We start from the raw sequence: 16,808 nt of genomic DNA, 5'->3' as shown, positions 1-16,808 counted from the left end.
TTCCATAATCTGACATACCATTCTGATAACAGTGGAGTAACTTTTCTTCTAGTTTCCACCAATACACGTTTTAGCAGACGTAGGTAAGTTTAGAATACTTGGTAAGTGCCTTGGCTCAGTGACAGAGCAGCTGTTTGACATGCAGCGGGACTCAGGTTCAAGCCATATAATCTTCAGTTAGGACTTGGAGAGAGAGACCCCTGACTGAAAACCTCAAGAGCTGCTTCAAAACAGTGTGGACAACACTGAGGAAGATGAACCAGTGGTCTGTCTTGGTAGAAGGCATCTCTCCATATGATTTTATTCCTAATAATTAAAGATCAGTGCTATTAATCAAATCCTTAAGATTACATAATAACACTATTTTTGTCCCAGCCTAGAATACGCTGTGTACCTATATCTTGGCTACCAACATTTGTTTTTAAGTTTCACTGATTTTATCCTTGTGTTATTGACAATGGTATTATGTACACCACTTATTGAGTGTGATAGCACTTCTTTCATTCAAGATGGAGTTCACCAATAGCAGCACAGTTGAGGAATTCATTTTGCTGGGCTTTCAAATTGGGCAGCAGAAGCGGCACTTGCTGCTTGCCATTTTTGCTGTGCTCTACATCCTCACTTTGGCTGAGAACATCACCATAATCACGCTGGTCCATGCAGATGTTCAACTGGCCCGGCTACCTATGTACATCCTGTTGAGCAATTTCTCCTGGCTAGAGATATGCTACGTCTCCACCACTGTGCCCCGTATGCTCTTTGACCTGGCATTCCCATGTGGCGTCATCTCCTTCCATGAGTGCTTCCTTCAGTTCTACATCTTCTTCTCTCTTGGCCACACAGAGTGCTTCTTCCTGTCAGCCATGGCTTTGGATCGGTACTTGGCTATCTGCCACCCACTGCGTTACCCACAAATGATGTCCCACAAGTCCTGCTATGTCTTGGTGGCCACTTGTTGGGTTTTGGGCTTTCTATGGCACATTGGTCCAGTTATTTTGATCTCCAGGTTGTCCTTCTGTGGCCCCAACATCATTGACCACTTTGTGTGTGATCCAGGGCCAATTCTCTCACTGGCTTGCCCTCCTGTTGGAAACATTCCCATTATCTGCCAGTTTTCTGTGGATGGTCTCATTGTTCTAGGCAACCTGTTCTTTGTTGTGCTATCCTATGGTGCTGTGATTCTCACGCTGATGAAGTCTTCTAGACGAGGCAGTCGCATGAAAGCCTTCTCCACCATATCCTTCCACCTAGTGGTGGTCACCCTTTTCTATGGCACGGTGGCTGGGATGTATGTAGTTCCAAGTGGAGAAAGTCAATCACATGTTACTAAAGTAGTAACACTGTTCTTTACTGCAATTACACCATTTCTGAATCCTTTGATCTATTGTTTGAGGAATAATCAGGTGAAGGAGGCAGTGGGCAGGTTGCAGAGGAGGAAGATAGGACTGGTGAAGAGAAAGCTGATTGTGTAAAAGCATCCTTAGCCGTTTTAGGACTATGATTTAGGGAAGTCTCTATGGCTCCAACATCAGCCAACCTTTCACTCTACCCACTCCAACCTACTGCTCTTCTGTCTCTCAAAAGCTTGCATGCTGTTTTGTGAGATCAATGTGAAGCTTAACAAAAGATATGGATTTAATGTGAACTTGGGTTTTTTTTTTTGTGGGTCAGCATGGATAATGTCTGGGACTGGGTAGAGGAGGAATGGTGGAGACTGCCTCCCTATCCTGACCCCTCCAGAGGCAGATCAGGGGGGAAGTTGGGAAATAATGGAAGAGGAGGAGACAGGACTGGAACGGCAGCTGGCTGACATGGTGTATTTAGAAACCATTCCTGACCCCTCATCTGCCATAACCTGGCGAGCCTTAAAAGTTGGAGACCAAAGAGCTCAAAGACAGAGGGCACCTAGCAGCACCAGTAGAAGTGACAAATGAGGAAGTGGGAGAGACGGGGGTGGGGTGGGGGTGGACAATGCCATTGTCCAAGAGGCTGGGTTATGTAGCCTCTCTCTGTAATATTTAAATAAAAAAGGACGATAAAAAACTTTTCTTGTCTTTACACTTTCTTGGGCAAGCAGCTGGGAGCTGCTGACAGCATCCTGACAGATACATTGACTTTATGCAAGAGAAAGGAGAGAAGGAATATTGAAAACAAACAACAAACCAAGATATCCAGCCCTGCAATGAGAGAGATAATGATAAGATGTTTACCATTTGGACAAGAATGGTGCCTCTTTGTAAAAAAAAATGTATTGTTCTGTCAGGATGCTCAAAATGAACTAACCAGGGGAAAGAGGTCGGGGGGAGACCAAATCAAGGCAGCTTCCTCCTTCAGTTGAGAACAATAGCACAACACACAAATGTTATCTTGACACATAATGTTACCTCTTCAGGATTCCATGCAGCCATACAGTCCCCTTTCCAGGATACTCCATTTTATTCCATTCCCTGTCTCTATTCCACTGCAACAATTGGTCAACATGTCATGCCTATTGACCACATTCTTTCACTTCTCTCCACTGCTAAACTCTAAACTCTTCTCCTATCCTATCACTCTCACTATTCCAAGCACATTTTCTCCCCCTCCCAACCTGACACATACTTTAATTCACATATTAGACTTTACCTTGATTACTCTAATATTGCTACATATACATACAATATCATATACACAACCACCAAAACACTACAGAGGGTTGCTTAATATTTTGTTTGTTTTCTAAAGGTTTTATACTTCCTCAGGCCTACCAATACCCCCTGTTATGCATGAGCCCCTATACATTTAAGTCCAGTCAAAGGCGACTATGGGATACAGTGCTCATCTTGCTTTTCAGTTTGAGGGAGGTGGCGTTTGTCTACACACAGCTTTCTGGGTCATGGGACCAGCATGACTAAACCACTTCTGGTGCAATGGAACACCATGATGGAAGCCAGAGCACACACAAATGCCACAGCGGCACCTTTTTATCTACTTGCACTGGAGTGCTTTCAAACAGCTAGGTTGGCAGAAGCTGGGACAAAGCAAGAGGAGCACACTCCGTCACATGGATTCGAACTGCCGACCTTCTGATCACAAGCCCAAGAGGCTCAGTGGTTTAGACCACAGCGCCACCTGCGTCCCTCCTCTGCATGAGCCATTCCATGTTGGTTGTATAAGCAGCAGCAGCAGCCAAGACTGGAAGTAATGTGGGGGGCGGTCACAAAAATGTGATATGTAGATGATGGTGGAAGCCTTCAAAGCTCTCCCTTATCAGTTAGCAACTATCCCAGAGTGAGTGAGGGGGGATTGGCTTGGCAGGGGTGCAAATCAAGGGGTCGGTGCCAGCTGACAACAGTGAGTGGGTGAGCGGTTGTCCCACTTCTTTCCCTTGGGAAAACCTGCTTTTTTCCACTGAATCAGAGAAAACGTCAGTCAGGTTTTCTGCAGATTGACATACACTCTGATTCAGTGGGGAGGAGCTGGATTCCCTGGGGGGAAGCAGTGAGACAAGTGGGAAAATGCTCGGATCCAGACCTAGAAAGCAGAGGACAAGCAGAAAACCTCATGGACCTGAGCTTTCTAGACATGGGACAAGTGAAAGTATTGGTGAGTCCATCATCATGTTCATCAATTTCAATGCATTTTTCCTGACTAGGAATAGCATTGGATACAAAGCCCCTCACACTCACGTCTTCCATATCCAGCTCTCCATTTCTTCCTCTCCCAGTTAACATTTTCCTTTTTTCCTTTTTCTTTCCTCACAACATCCTGTGGGCACTGGGCATGTTCAGTAATCTTGTGGCTATTTTAGGGGACCCCCCTTCCCCAATTAGGGTGTATTAGGAGAAATACTCCCAAAATACTGATGATTACTTTTAACAGGATTTCTTTGTTTCCCTTTTTCTTTAAAAAGGAAAACCACAAAAAGCTTTGGAAATGTTAACTGAATTTAAGATTGGAAAAATGACAAACTGAACATGACAAATTTGTCCATCCTTACACGTAGTCCTTTCCAAAGGGAGGAGGGAAGAGGGAAGAGTAGAAGAATATTAGCTCTCCCTCCATCAAATTGCCCTTCCTTTTCAAAACCATTGCCTTATTTACCTCAACCCCACCCCCCTCCCCAAAAATTTTGGCTCACATCAGTAATAGACCATCTCTTATTATTTGCTGGTTCTGTATAAAGTTCACTTCTCCCCAATATCCACACTAAAGCACAAAGTGTTTTCCCAAACACACATTAGATGGGTGATAATTTATTTAAAATAAATAAATTTAAAAAAAGAAGTTCCTGATGCAGTTGGACGGGGGTAGCAGGACTGCCATAATCCTGATGTTGCTCACGTCCAGCTCCCATCAACCCAACCAGCATAGCCAAAGTCCAGGGATGAAGGGAGTCCAGGAACAGCTGAAGGCCCACAGTTTAGCCAACCTTACAGTAAGAGAAGAAAATAAAAGAAAGTCAATCAAGTGCCTCTATCAGCTTGAGACTCCATAACACAATATACCCATTTGGTTGTTCTAATAAATCCCTTTGCAGAACCCACAAAAACACCAATTACCCGAGGAGGCTCCCTCGTGCTTCCGAGGGAGGCAATCAGTCTCCAAAGAGCTGTTATTTTGGTGAATACTAATGACATTGTTCTTGAGGGGCTCATTCACACGAGCCTCCATATATATATATCAGATGCATTCAACCTTTGTTCTGTGCACAGGCCCATTCATTCTTCTTGCCAAGTCCCACTTTAAAACACGTGGAACAACATACTCCTCTTGGTTTATGACACAACATATATGAGATGCCTTCAGGGTGGTGGATCAACACATGGAATGCTACTGAGGTGCCAAATAAGTCAAATGGGGGAAGAGGTAAGAATATTAGAAGGATGGATCTGAATAGGTGCAACCATTGGCCAGATTGGGCTGGTAAGGATCTGATTCAGCATAGCAAACCTCTTCACTCACTGTTCCTTTGATCTTCCTCCAATCTTATTTTGCAACTGTTTGTTTTTCATGAGTTTGTTCCAGTATGGGAAACTTGGTAGCTGTTTCTGTATTGTGTTGTGGAGAAACAAAATAAGTCCTACTGTAATAATTTGTGCTTGCTTCCAAGCAAAGGCTGTTCCACACCTGTGTATTTTTGAAACCGTTTGTCCAAGATGCTTAGAAGAGTGCAGGGTACAAGGGCAACATGTCATTATCAAGCATAAAAGGATAAGAACACAAGACAGGCCTGCTGGATAAGGCCATGGCCTCTCTGGTGCAGCACCATTTTCCCACAGTGGCTGAGAAGAGGCCTGTGGAAAGCCTGCAAGCTGGACATGAGTGCAGCAGTACTCTGCCCACCTGCAGTTGCCAGAAACTGGCATTCACAGTCATAATGCCTTTGACAATGGAAATAGAATGCAGCTATTGTGGCTGGTAGCTGTTGATAGCCTTGTTGTTGTTTAGTCGTTTAGTCGTGTTCGACTCTTCGTGACCCCATGGACCAGAGCACGCCAGGCATCCCTTTCTTCCACTGCCTCCCGCAGTTTAGTCAAACTCATGCTGGTAGCTTTGAGAACACTATCCAACCATCTCGTCCTCTGTCGTCCCCTTCTCCTTGTGCCCTCCATCTTTCCCAACATCAGGGTCTTTTCCAGGGAGTTTTCTCTTCTCATGAGGTGGCCAAAGTATTGGAGACTCAGCTTTAGGATCTGTCCTTCCAGTGGGCACTCAGGGCTGATTTCCTTAAGAATGGATAGCCTTGTTGATAGCCTTGTCCTCCACTAATTGGTCTAATTTTCTTTTAAAGGGGTATAGTTTGGTGGCCATCATTGCCTTCTGTAGGAGTGAGCATAGCTGTCAACATTTCCCTTTTTAAAAGGGAAATTCCCTTATTCCGAATAGGATTCCTCACAAGAAAAGGGAAAAGGTGACAGCTATGGGAGTGAGTTCCACAGTTTAATTATGTTTTATGTAGGGTGTGGATCAGTTGTTACTTGGAAGTGACACAAATCAATACAGCAGGACTTACTTTTGCAAAAGCATGCATGGTTTTACACTGCACACCAGGGAGCAGCGTCGTACTTTGTTAAGAATGACTCTTAAACAGGCAAAGACTCACAGCTGTGATAGGCAGGAAGGCAGATATTACTTCCTTTTGGTATATGTAAATTTCTCTGTTATATTATGTAAATCTTTCTGTTAGGGTGAGACTGTCTTTCCAGAGTGGTGCTTACTCTGGTTATCTCCCGCTTGGACTACTGCAATGCACTCTACGTGGGGCTATCTTTGAAGGTGACCTGGAAACTACAACGAATCCAGAATGTGGCAGCTAGACTGGTGACTGAGAGTGGCCGACAAGACCATATAACGCTGGTCCTGAAAGACCTTCATTGACTCCCAGTATGTTTCTGAGCACAATTCAAAGTGTTGGTGCTGAACTTTAAAGCCCTCACCGGCACCGGCATATTTGAAGGAGCATCTCCACCCCCATCATTTAGCCTGGACACTGAGGTCCAGCTCCAAGGGCCTTCTGGCAGTTCCCTCACTGCAAGAAGTGAGGTTACAGGAAACCAGGCAGAGGGCCTTCTCGGTAGTGGTGCCCGCCCTGTGGAATGTCCTCCCACCAGATGTTAAGGAGATAAAGAACTATGCAACTTTTAGAAGACATCTGAAGACAGCCCTGTTTAGGGAAGCTTTGAATGTTTGATGTTTTATTGTGTTTTTAATATTCTTTTGGGAGCTGCCCAGCCAGATGGGCAGGGTATAAATAAATTATTATTATTATTATTATTATTATTATTATTATTATTATTATTCAATTGAAGATGGAACTGGCCAATGAAACTGAAGTCACAGAATTCATTTTGCTGGGATTTGGAGGTGGACAGGTGAAGCGTTTGCTGCTGCTCCTTTTTTTGACTGTTCTTTATGTGCTCACTTTGGCCGAGAATCTGACCATTATCACACTGGTGGTTCTAGACTCGCACTTGTCACGACTTCCCATGTATCTCCTTCTAAGCACCTTCTCCTGGCTGGAGATGTGCTACATGAGTGCCACTGTACCTCGCATGCTCTTTGATCTGGTGTCCCCTCATTGGACGATCTCTTTCCAGGCTTGCTTCTTCCAGTTCTACATCTTTTTCTCTCTTGGTGCAACAGAATGTTTATTCCTCTCAGCCATGGCTTTGGACAGGTACCTGGCCATATGCCACCCACTGCACTACCCACAAATTATGTCCCAGGATGCCTGCTGTGCTCTGATGGCTACCTGTTGGATCCTTGGCTTCCTGTGGAACATTGTCCCAGTAACTGTGATCTCCAGGATGTCCTTCTGTGGACCCAACATCATCAACCATTTGTTGTGTGATCCGGGGCCACTCCTGTCTCTTGCCTGCCCCCCACTTGGAAATTCTCCTCTCATCCACCAGGTTTTTGTGAATGTTATGGTTTTAGGCAACTTATTTTGCATTCTGCTGTCCTATGGCACTGTGGTTTTCACACTGATGAAAACCTCTAACCAAGGCAGTCGTAGGAAGGCTTTCTCCACTGTATCGTTCCATCTAGTAGTGGTGAGTATTTTCTATGGTTCTGTGGCAGGAGTATACTTAGCTGCTCCAGGTGGAGAAAGCCACTCAGATGTGACAAAGGCAGCAACACTCTTCTACACTGCTATCACACCTTTCCTCAATCCTCTGATCTATTCTCTGAGGAATGATCAGATGAAAGAGGCTGCGGGGAAGTTGTTGAAGAGATTGGAGAAATGGAGGTGTATTTGAAAACACGGATAGCATGGAAATGTTGCAAAGCAAAAACAGAAATGAGTCTTCCTACTGGTGCAAAACCTGCGTCTCAGAGAGAGGGCAAGCCTAGAACCACGATGCATTGGGAGGGTTATCACTTGCATTGCTTTGTTTGTTTTACGTCAGGGAGCAATGATATCCCCTACCTTCATTCTGAAGTGGCATAATCCATCCTGCCACCTGATGATTTTATCACCTCATTTTCCTGCAGGAAGAGACCAGGACTCAAAGTGGGGACAGAGGTAGAGCAGAGTCTGATGTTTACCTGGTAGCTGAGTGGAACTACAAGGACATCTGCTGTCAGCATCTGAATTTCAGACACAAATGTTAACTAGGCAGAAACTCTGAGAGAATGTATTATGCATCTTTCCCTCTAATGCTGAACTTGGGATGGGCCATTCTAATTATTCTGTATCCAAATCACACACACCTCAACAAACAAAAGAGAGGAATCTGCATATTTGAGGCATGTAGAAGTAAGTAAAATTCAGTAGGGGTGGCGGGTAGAAGAGAAACTCTCCCTCCAAAAGAGGGCAGGGGATTCTGGTTTGAGGAATGTCTGACCGAGGTGCTCCCCCACTAGTTCCCTGCTAGTGAAGAGTAATAAGAGATAGTCAGGCTGTCAGGCTGACTATCTAACCCCCCACCCCCTCAGAATTAGCATGCCCTCAGATGTTCTGAAGAGGCACCTGTCATTTGTCCTGGGGAAAAGAGAATATTTCTGAGGGACGTGGAGGAACCCAGAACAAGGATTGTTTCATCAGCTTGACACTGCATAAACCACTTTTTAATTAAAAAGCTTCAGGTCTGCACCCTCAGTCTTTTAGTTATTATAGAAATAAGGAAAGAAATATTAATTGGACAAATTATCTGGCAATTAAACAGCACAAAGATCATAATTTATTTTTTTGATGGTTGTAAAGTAGATTAATCTTACAGGCTGGAATTCTTCTCAGGAAGCATGAATGATTGTTTACTTAGAAAGATTTAAAAATGACCTATAACTCCTGACAACTTTTTATTTCTTGCTTTTTATTCTGTTACTTTTTACTCTTCTTTCTTTCTTTTTTCGATTAGATTGGTTTTCATTGTATTATATGTTGAAAACTTTCAATTAAGATACTCTGGGGAAAAGTGCCGTTTGACTTATAAAGCCTTAAATGACTCAGGATAGTAATACCTCAAGGATCGCATCTCTCCATATGAACCAATCTGGACCCTGCTATCATCATCTGAGGCTTTTCCCTTGAGAAAGTGACAGCGCAAGACTGCGATGACTCTCCTTTTGTGAAATACTCTCCCCAGGGAAGCCTGCCTGGCAACTTCGTTACATATCTTTAGGCACAAGAAAAAGATGTTTCTCTATAACCAGGTTATTGACTGATGTTTATTATATACTCTGTGTTCTCATTTTGTGTTTTTCTGTTGTGCATTTTTCTGTAATCTTTGGATGAAGGGCGGTATAAAAATTAAATAAAGAGCTGTAATAATAAAATGAAATACTTTAAAGGGATCATCCTAAGTGAGTACATGGAAATCATGGCCCATTCTCTAACAGAAGCTTTCTGTGATCTTGGAGGGTATGTCACTCATTATTAATAAAAGACATTTGAATGCAATGGGCTTCAGTTAGGTCAGCCAGGCTGATTCTTTGTTGTCCTAATTAACTGTCCCTTGGTATTCAGTTCAGGCCTCAGTAAAATGATATAGCATTTGGGGAAAAAGATGCACCCCAGTAAGCCCAAACTGGAGGCCAAGATGGAGAAGATCTCCACAGCCACCATGTATTTTCCTTTTGTGCTCAGGTAGGTTGGGACAAAGGACAGCCAAACACTGCAAAAGACCAGCATGCTGAATGTAATGAACTTGGCTTCATTAAAGCTGTCAGGCAACCTCCGAGCAAGAAAAGCCACAATAAAGCTGACAGAAGCCAACAAACCCATGTAGCCCAACACAAAGTAAAACATAAGGACTGACCCCTCATTACAGAGCAGAACCATTTCTTTTATCATTGTACGCATGTCTAAATCAGGGAACGGGGGAAAAGTTGCCAGCCACACAGTACAAATGGTGGCTTGAAAAAGAGAGCAGGAAAGAACAATGGAGTTGGACAATGGTTTTCCCACCCACCTTCTCATCTTGGAGCCTGGCTTGGTGGCCATGAAAGCCAGAACCACAATGATGGTTTTGGCCAATATGCAAGAAACTGCCACAGAGAAGATCATGCCAAAAGCACTTTGTCGAAGGAGGCATGTCAGTGCTCCAGGCTGGCCAATGAATAGCAAAACACAAAGGAAGGAAAGCAAGAGGGAGATGAGGAGAGTGTAGGTGAGGTTCCGGTTGTTGGCCTTGACTATGGGAGTATCCATGTGCTTCAGGAATATTCCAAGAACCAAAGCAGTGAGGAGAGAAAAGGAGAGAGCCAAAGAGGACAAAATAATGCCCAAAGGTTCTCCATAAGACAAGAAAGTTATTTGTTTTGGAAGGCATGCATCCTGGAAATGGTTTGGATATTGGTTCCCAGGACATTCAAAGCAAACATCCATGTCTGAAAAAGACAAGACAGAATTAAATACATGTAAATCCATTCTGCGATGCTTGTACCGTAGAGCCTTGAATTATGATGCCAAGAACAGTTGTAAAAGAGATATCCTTTTATTTAGAATTAACACTCAGCTTTGATTATCAAGCAATCTACACCTGGGTCAGTGTCAAGATGGTAGCAGTCTACAGGTCTGAGGTTTTATTCCTAACATCCACTATCTGGCTAGCTGGTTTGCCAGCTATTTCCAGTCTGAGGGAGTGTGATAGCCTGACCTCTGTTAATGGTGGTACATAGCTGACAACACATGAGACCTTTGTTACCATGCCAACACTGACTAGTCCTCTATTACCAAGCCAGATTCAAGGTCCCTGTACTAATGTGCAGAGCCCTCAACTGAGGTCAAGGTTATTAAAGGAACAGCCCGAACCCTTCTATTCCAGCTTGATGATTGAGGTCATCCGTAGGAGGATTGCTTATCCTGAGTTATTGGGACCACATCTTTATTGTTATTGGACCTAGTCCTTTGGAATATTCTTTCCATAGTGAATCAGAAGGCATCTTCTATAGTAAACTTTAGGCACCTGAAACCTTTTTTTTTATGCTATGCATATGGAGAGAATTATGAAAATATATTCCATAGGAATTAACTGGAGATCTGCTCTTTTGTTGCTTTTTAAACCCTCCCCTGGCACAATGGATTAGTGCATTTGGCTGTTGACTAAAAGATTGGAAATTTGAGCCATTGTTTATATACTTGCATATTTTTTTGTGTCTGTATGTGCATGTCTATTTCTGTGCCTTTTTGTTGTCATTGTAAAGTAATGTGATATTTTTAATTAATTTGTGCTATGCAAGTGGTTTTTATGAATAAATACTTAAATAATATCCCTGATTTTGATAAAATTCCGACCCAATCCCACTTCTCCCATGTTATTCAGATTTGTACACCATATACAGATCTCAGTGGTGATAAGAAGCAATATCCTGATATAGCTTTTGAAGGGTTCACAGTTTAACTCCTACCCTTCTTGTTTGAGATCTTCCCTTCTGGACATGGAAGACAATCGTAGCAGCAAGAAGGCTTCCCTTCCTTCTTGGTCCGACTGTAACCTAAATGACAATTCTCATTGCACACAGAAGGAGGTGGTGTCTGTACATAAATAAAAGAAGATAATAGTTTCAGGGATTGCATCTCCCTGGCACAGCAAAGGTGGTGAAATACACAGTTTAGAAATACAACAATAATATAGGAAAATGCATTTTCCCCCAGAGTGCACCATTTATGTAGAGAGAATTAGAAAGAAACTTCCTAGAATTTAATGTTTATGTTTTGTCAAAAATGTATAAGATGCTATTAGAATGGGAAACAAAATATGAACAAGTGAAATCTTCAATGATATACTGGGCAATGGATTTTGGTTATAATATTGAGATAGAGGCATGGGGGTGATTGTGAATAATGATACAAAGTTTACATCTATTTATAATGTGAGGGAAGATTATATTAAAATGATGTATAGATGGTACTTAACACCCAATAGACTTGCAAAAATGTACAAATCTGAATCTAGTAACTGTTGGTAATGTAAAGAATAAGAAGACACCTTTTTCCATATGTGGTGAATTCATAGTAAGGCAAAAGCCTACAGGTGAAAAAATGTTTAAGTTAACCTTTATTAAGCAACCAAAGGCTTTTATTTTGTGAATACAGTGGTGCTTCGATTTATAAACTTTAACCATTTCAGAACTCTGTTCTTAAACCGAAACCATTCTTAAACCGAGGCATGCTTTCCCTAATGAGGCCTCTAACTGCTGGTGCCCTTCCATTGCTTGGCTTCGGTTCATAGACCGAGGTAAAATTGACAAACTGGAACACTACTTCCGGATTTGTGGATTTCGTAAACCGAATAGTTCGTTAACAGGACTGTTCGTAAACCGAGGTACCACTGTAATGGGATTAGAGTTACCTAATATATTTATGTATGTGACCACTGCTGCCAGAAATGCCCAAAGATGGGAAAAATAAAATGTCCGAACAGAAGAAGAAGGGTTACAGAAACTAATGGACTATGCAGAAATGGCAAAACGTAAGGGAAGAATAAGAAATCAAGAAGATCAAGTTTGTAAGACAGAATGGAATTCATTTATAGTATATTTACAAAGTTATTGTAAACAAATTAAGACAGTAGCAGGGTTAATGTAAACAACGTGCAATAAAAACAACAAGAAGAAGAAGAAGAAGAAGAAGAAAACATAGTGAATAAATAACAAATTGGTATAATTTGGATATGCAATAAACTAAAATATAAACAAGGTACCACAGAAAAAGGGAAGTGGAGTTGAAATAAGAGAGTGACTGCCTGTGATTTATTTTTATTTTTATTTTGTATATTGTAAAAAAATAGAAATAAAATGAGAGAGAGAGAGAGAGAGAGAGAGAGAGAGAGAGAGAGAGAGAGAGAGAAACATAACCTTAGTCCCTTGCTTCAATGGCCTGTCTGTTTAAAACACTGTCAGGTGTTGATTGTCCTAATTCTCTGTGATTCATACAATATTTCAATATACCTTGCTTCCAGTGTTAACTCCCCCCGCCCATATGTTTCAGCTTTAATATTTGTTTTCTATGGTGACATTTGTTTGGTCAGGTTCAAAACATATTAGTTTGCATGTTGCATTCCTGTGAGCATTATCTTACAATATCACTACCTTAGAGACCAAAATCATGAAGCAATATTTCTTGAATTTTTCCCAGAATACTGGAGGTCCTCCAGTTATAGGCATGCTACATGCCTGCTTTTTTTAAAGATTACTTTTTAAAATTATATTACTAATATACTAATGATTCAATCATTATTCGGCTTAATTATTTTGATTCAAGTATGCATTTCAGTGCATAAATTCATGTTCCCAGAGGTTTTCAGCTGTGTGTTCATCTCCCAGTGTTCCCTGCCATGTTTACAATAACTGCTTTGGAGAGTTATTTAGGTTGGTGAAATGGCTCCAGATAAGTGCAATGGCAATGGATCTACATGAATGTTCTACCAAATCTAGACAAGACCTGAGGAGACATCAGATTTAACATTGAGCAAAGGATGGAAGACACTATAAAATGGAATTTACCTGGTTGAAGCTGCTGGGCCATATGATGGCATCATCATGAATTCTGAGCCCCTTTTCTTGGGGAATCTGTGGGTCCATTTTTCCAACTTTGATTCTAAGAAAGGACTCATTTGGGAATGTGACCCAGTTGATAATATCAAAGCCAGCTACTAATGCTCCCTTTTGGTCAAAAGAAATTTCTTCTCCTGCACTATTGTTGAAGGAGACACTTCTCAGAAAGTGTTGGAGCTAAATTTGGGGTAGGGAACTATAGTGAAGATCTACAAAAGGATTCATTATTAGATAATTGAGATTACAGTTCACTTCTGAGACCTTTGGTTTATAATTTATTTAAACTTTATCAACTGACCAATAGGGCTATTCTAAATAATAATAATAATAAATAATAATAAACTTTAATTTATATCCTGCCCTCCCCGGCCGAAGTCGGGCTCAGGGTGGCTAACCTCAAATATATAACATTGGTATAAAATCAAACAATAATTAAATTACCTCCTAAAAACAAGTCAGAATCAAATTAAAGTTTAATTAGATGGCTTCCCGCACGGTTAGGGTTGGGAACAGTAAGTGCTCATTAAACACACAAAGGTGTCTGACATAAATACAAGAAAATAATAGTTTCGGGCTTTGTATTGGTCTTGTCCCAATTAATTTCAGTCTGCCAACTCACTTCCACACCATTGTCAACATCAAATGCAGAGATGTCTGTGAACATATGTTCTTTCCAGGACTCTCTACCCTAGGCTGCTTCTCCTAAAGATCTGCTAAACTAGAAGCCACCTTTCGCTGAGTGCAAGAAAACAATATTCCATATTTTCCCCTGTATAAGACGAGGTCTTTTGATTTTAAAAAAAAAAGTTTAAAAATTGGGGGTCATCTTGTACATGGAACATGGGCATCCGGGGGATTTTAAAAAAATATTTATGTCCTGGATTTTGGCTTGGGCAGGCTGAGGCAGTCCATCCTGCTACCGTCCCCCCTTTCTCTTCCCCCTCCGGGTTGCATGCTGGCGACTGGCTCATCTCCTGAAGCTCCCACTGGCTCGACCACCAGAGCAAGAGCAGCTGCCAGTGCTGCTGCTGAGAGCTGCCTCAGCTACCTCTCCTTGCCCTTCTTCTTTCCCCCCTCTTCCTCTCTCAACCCCCCCACCCTGCCCCCAGTCTGCTGAACACCTTTCTCAGCTCAGTTTGCTCAATGGCATGGCCTGGCGCATAGGGGGCACTGTCTTCCTCCAGCTCTTCCTCGGTATACTATCCTACTTGGGAGCCTCCTTCTCCTTGCTTCCCCACAGGAGCAGCTGCCACTGAGGGGGAAGATGTGGTGCCCCAGCTGCTGCACGTTGCTTCTGCACCACGGTGCGCTGCATGCACCTCATGCTGGAAACTTTGAAAGCAATTGCCTCCCAAAAGACAAACTGGCCACTGCAGATCATCCAGAGTAGTCTTATGCATGGGGGCTCTTATACATGGAAAAATAAGGTAAAACATTTTCATTAATGGGATCAGAATTGTACCTGCCATGTTTCTTGGTTCAGATAGTCCAATGTCATTCCATTTGCCCTTGCTCCAATTTTGAACCTGGAGCATTGCATGGCATGCAAAGCATGTGCCACAGTATATAGAGCATTGTAGACACTGTAGCTTTGGGCAGTCATGCTCATTTCAAAAACAGAACCAGGGAGGCTGTCAACCTTCTCTTCCCCAGTGCATGATTCCTCAAGTTCCTTATTTAATGAAGCATTGGAGAAAGAACAGATGAATGCTTGTTCCCAAAAAACCCGGAGAAAGCTGTCTTCTCTTTCTGAGGCAGGGTTTCTCATTTGAACAAATTTCTGGAATCCTGCAGGTTCCTGTGAGGAAACTGCCAAGGAGAGAGCACCATGGAGGAAATCAATTTCCCAACTCCTTTGAAAGGGGAATGAGGTGAATTCCATCTGTGCAGTCATTATCCAGACTTTTGATGTGGCATTCATTGGTATATCATGTATTTCTGCAACCTTCGGCATCATTCTCAATACCATAATGGTATCAATTTCACCATTAACAACCACAACATTGGCAGTGCTTCCCATAATAACACGGATTGTTTCGGAACCATCAGCCACCATTTCACTGAGCTCTCCAGAAAACTTCAGTTTAGGAAATCTTCCTATAAAATCAAAGCAGATACCCCTCTGGGCAAACAGGGGAAGGACATTTTGTACAAATCGCTCCCCAGTATCATCATTCTTAGAAAGTACCCCAATCCACATCCAGCTGAAATGCAGGAGAAGTTGGAGTATCCCATTGTACTGATGAGTCCCATCTGGGAACATCCAGTGGGAGAAAAGAGTTTGTAAATTGTTTCCAATCATGGGAGAAGAGCCGTAGGTGAGCTAAAAGTAAGGACAGCAAATGGTGAGATAAAATGGAAAAGAGAAATGGTAGCGAATTGTGCTATGACCTATCACCACTTCTTAAAAAACTGCTCCAGGCAGTATCAAGAATCCCTATTCTCTTGAGGCCATAATTGTTTCGTCCTTGAGATCTATGATGCACCTCCAATTTTTAAAGTTGGTGAAGTACACAACATTTCACGTATCAACATTCAAGCTGAAAGATATCATCAAAGATGAGTGTACACATTTTCACCTTTGCCGATGCTCAATGCAAATTTGTTACCTGGGGCATCTTGTACATATGAAGGATGGTGTCCATCTGGAGACGTAGATCTGAGTTTGATCCCCCAATGACAGCTATGGGAATGTTCTCAGCTTCATAATTGTAATTAGGAACAAATCTGCTTTTCCTGGAGAGAACTGCTAGTGAGGCTTGATACGTCCATCTGGCAACGAAATGGCTATTATAGATGTGGAAGCCCAGTGTGATATTTGGAAGGAGATGTGGGTTTTCATTGATCTCCCTCACAGCAAATGCCAAGGCCAGAATATGCTGGTAGAGTTGTGTCATTGGCCTGTAAGGAGAGTTACACATTGTATAACAGTGCATGTTTAGAGAAATCAATTGCATACCCACAGACCAAGGAAATTTGTCCAGATAGGTTGGCATGTAGGTAGGGATGTGACTCCTTGTAGAGTCATCTCTTGGCATGGCTTTCATCTTTTTGTACGTATGCTTGTGAAACACTCATCTTTCCCCTTACTATTGTTGTCTGAAAAGCTCAGAAAGGGAAAAGTGTTTATATTTTGTACATGTCAAAAATCACATAAAACTGGCATGAATGAATAAATATGAATTCAAATTCCATTGAATGAATGTGAATTTAATCCACTGAAAAATGAAGCATGCATGCGAGAAATCTCAAACACCTAAGGGTTGTTGTTTTTTTACTATTTTATTGGTCAAACATAACTCGAATACCCAAATAGTTTGGAAATG

The 16,808-nt window shown here is 42.1% G+C and overlaps 4 protein-coding genes across 4 annotated transcripts; 2 read left to right on the top strand and 2 right to left on the bottom strand.

Annotated features, from left to right (window-relative positions):
* Positions 1-509: 509 nt before the first annotated feature.
* Positions 510-1,472, top strand: LOC310830433 (olfactory receptor 11G2-like; the record flags this gene model as incomplete). Its single annotated transcript, XM_083710217.1, has 1 exon — positions 510-1,472. One exon carries the CDS (start codon positions 510-512, stop codon positions 1,470-1,472), a length of 963 nt encoding a protein of 320 aa, XP_083566343.1.
* Positions 1,473-6,791: 5,319 nt separating this feature from the next.
* On the top strand, positions 6,792-7,742 carry LOC310830432 (olfactory receptor 11H6-like; the record flags this gene model as incomplete). Its single annotated transcript, XM_083710216.1, has 1 exon — positions 6,792-7,742. One exon carries the CDS (start codon positions 6,792-6,794, stop codon positions 7,740-7,742), a length of 951 nt encoding a protein of 316 aa, XP_083566342.1.
* A 1,658-nt stretch (positions 7,743-9,400) lies between these two features.
* Positions 9,401-13,509, bottom strand: LOC310830431 (vomeronasal type-2 receptor 26-like; the record flags this gene model as incomplete). The annotated part of the gene is made up of 3 exons (XM_083710215.1): positions 9,401-10,314; positions 11,335-11,461; positions 13,432-13,509. The coding sequence occupies 3 exons, from the start codon at positions 13,507-13,509 to the stop codon at positions 9,401-9,403; spliced, it is 1,119 nt and encodes a 372-aa protein (XP_083566341.1).
* A 1,423-nt stretch (positions 13,510-14,932) lies between these two features.
* Positions 14,933-16,403, bottom strand: LOC310830430 (vomeronasal type-2 receptor 26-like; the record flags this gene model as incomplete). Its single annotated transcript, XM_083710214.1, has 2 exons — positions 14,933-15,805; positions 16,092-16,403. 2 exons carry the CDS (start codon positions 16,401-16,403, stop codon positions 14,933-14,935), a joined length of 1,185 nt encoding a protein of 394 aa, XP_083566340.1.
* Between the last annotated feature and the right edge of the window lie 405 nt (positions 16,404-16,808).

Source organism: Podarcis gaigeae (genome assembly GCF_964106915.1).
Source record: "Podarcis gaigeae genome assembly, chromosome: 13".
Lineage (NCBI taxonomy): Eukaryota > Metazoa > Chordata > Lepidosauria > Squamata > Lacertidae > Podarcis > Podarcis gaigeae.
The sequence above is the reverse complement of the archived record's forward strand: the minus strand, read 5'-3'. Positions and strand labels throughout refer to the sequence as shown.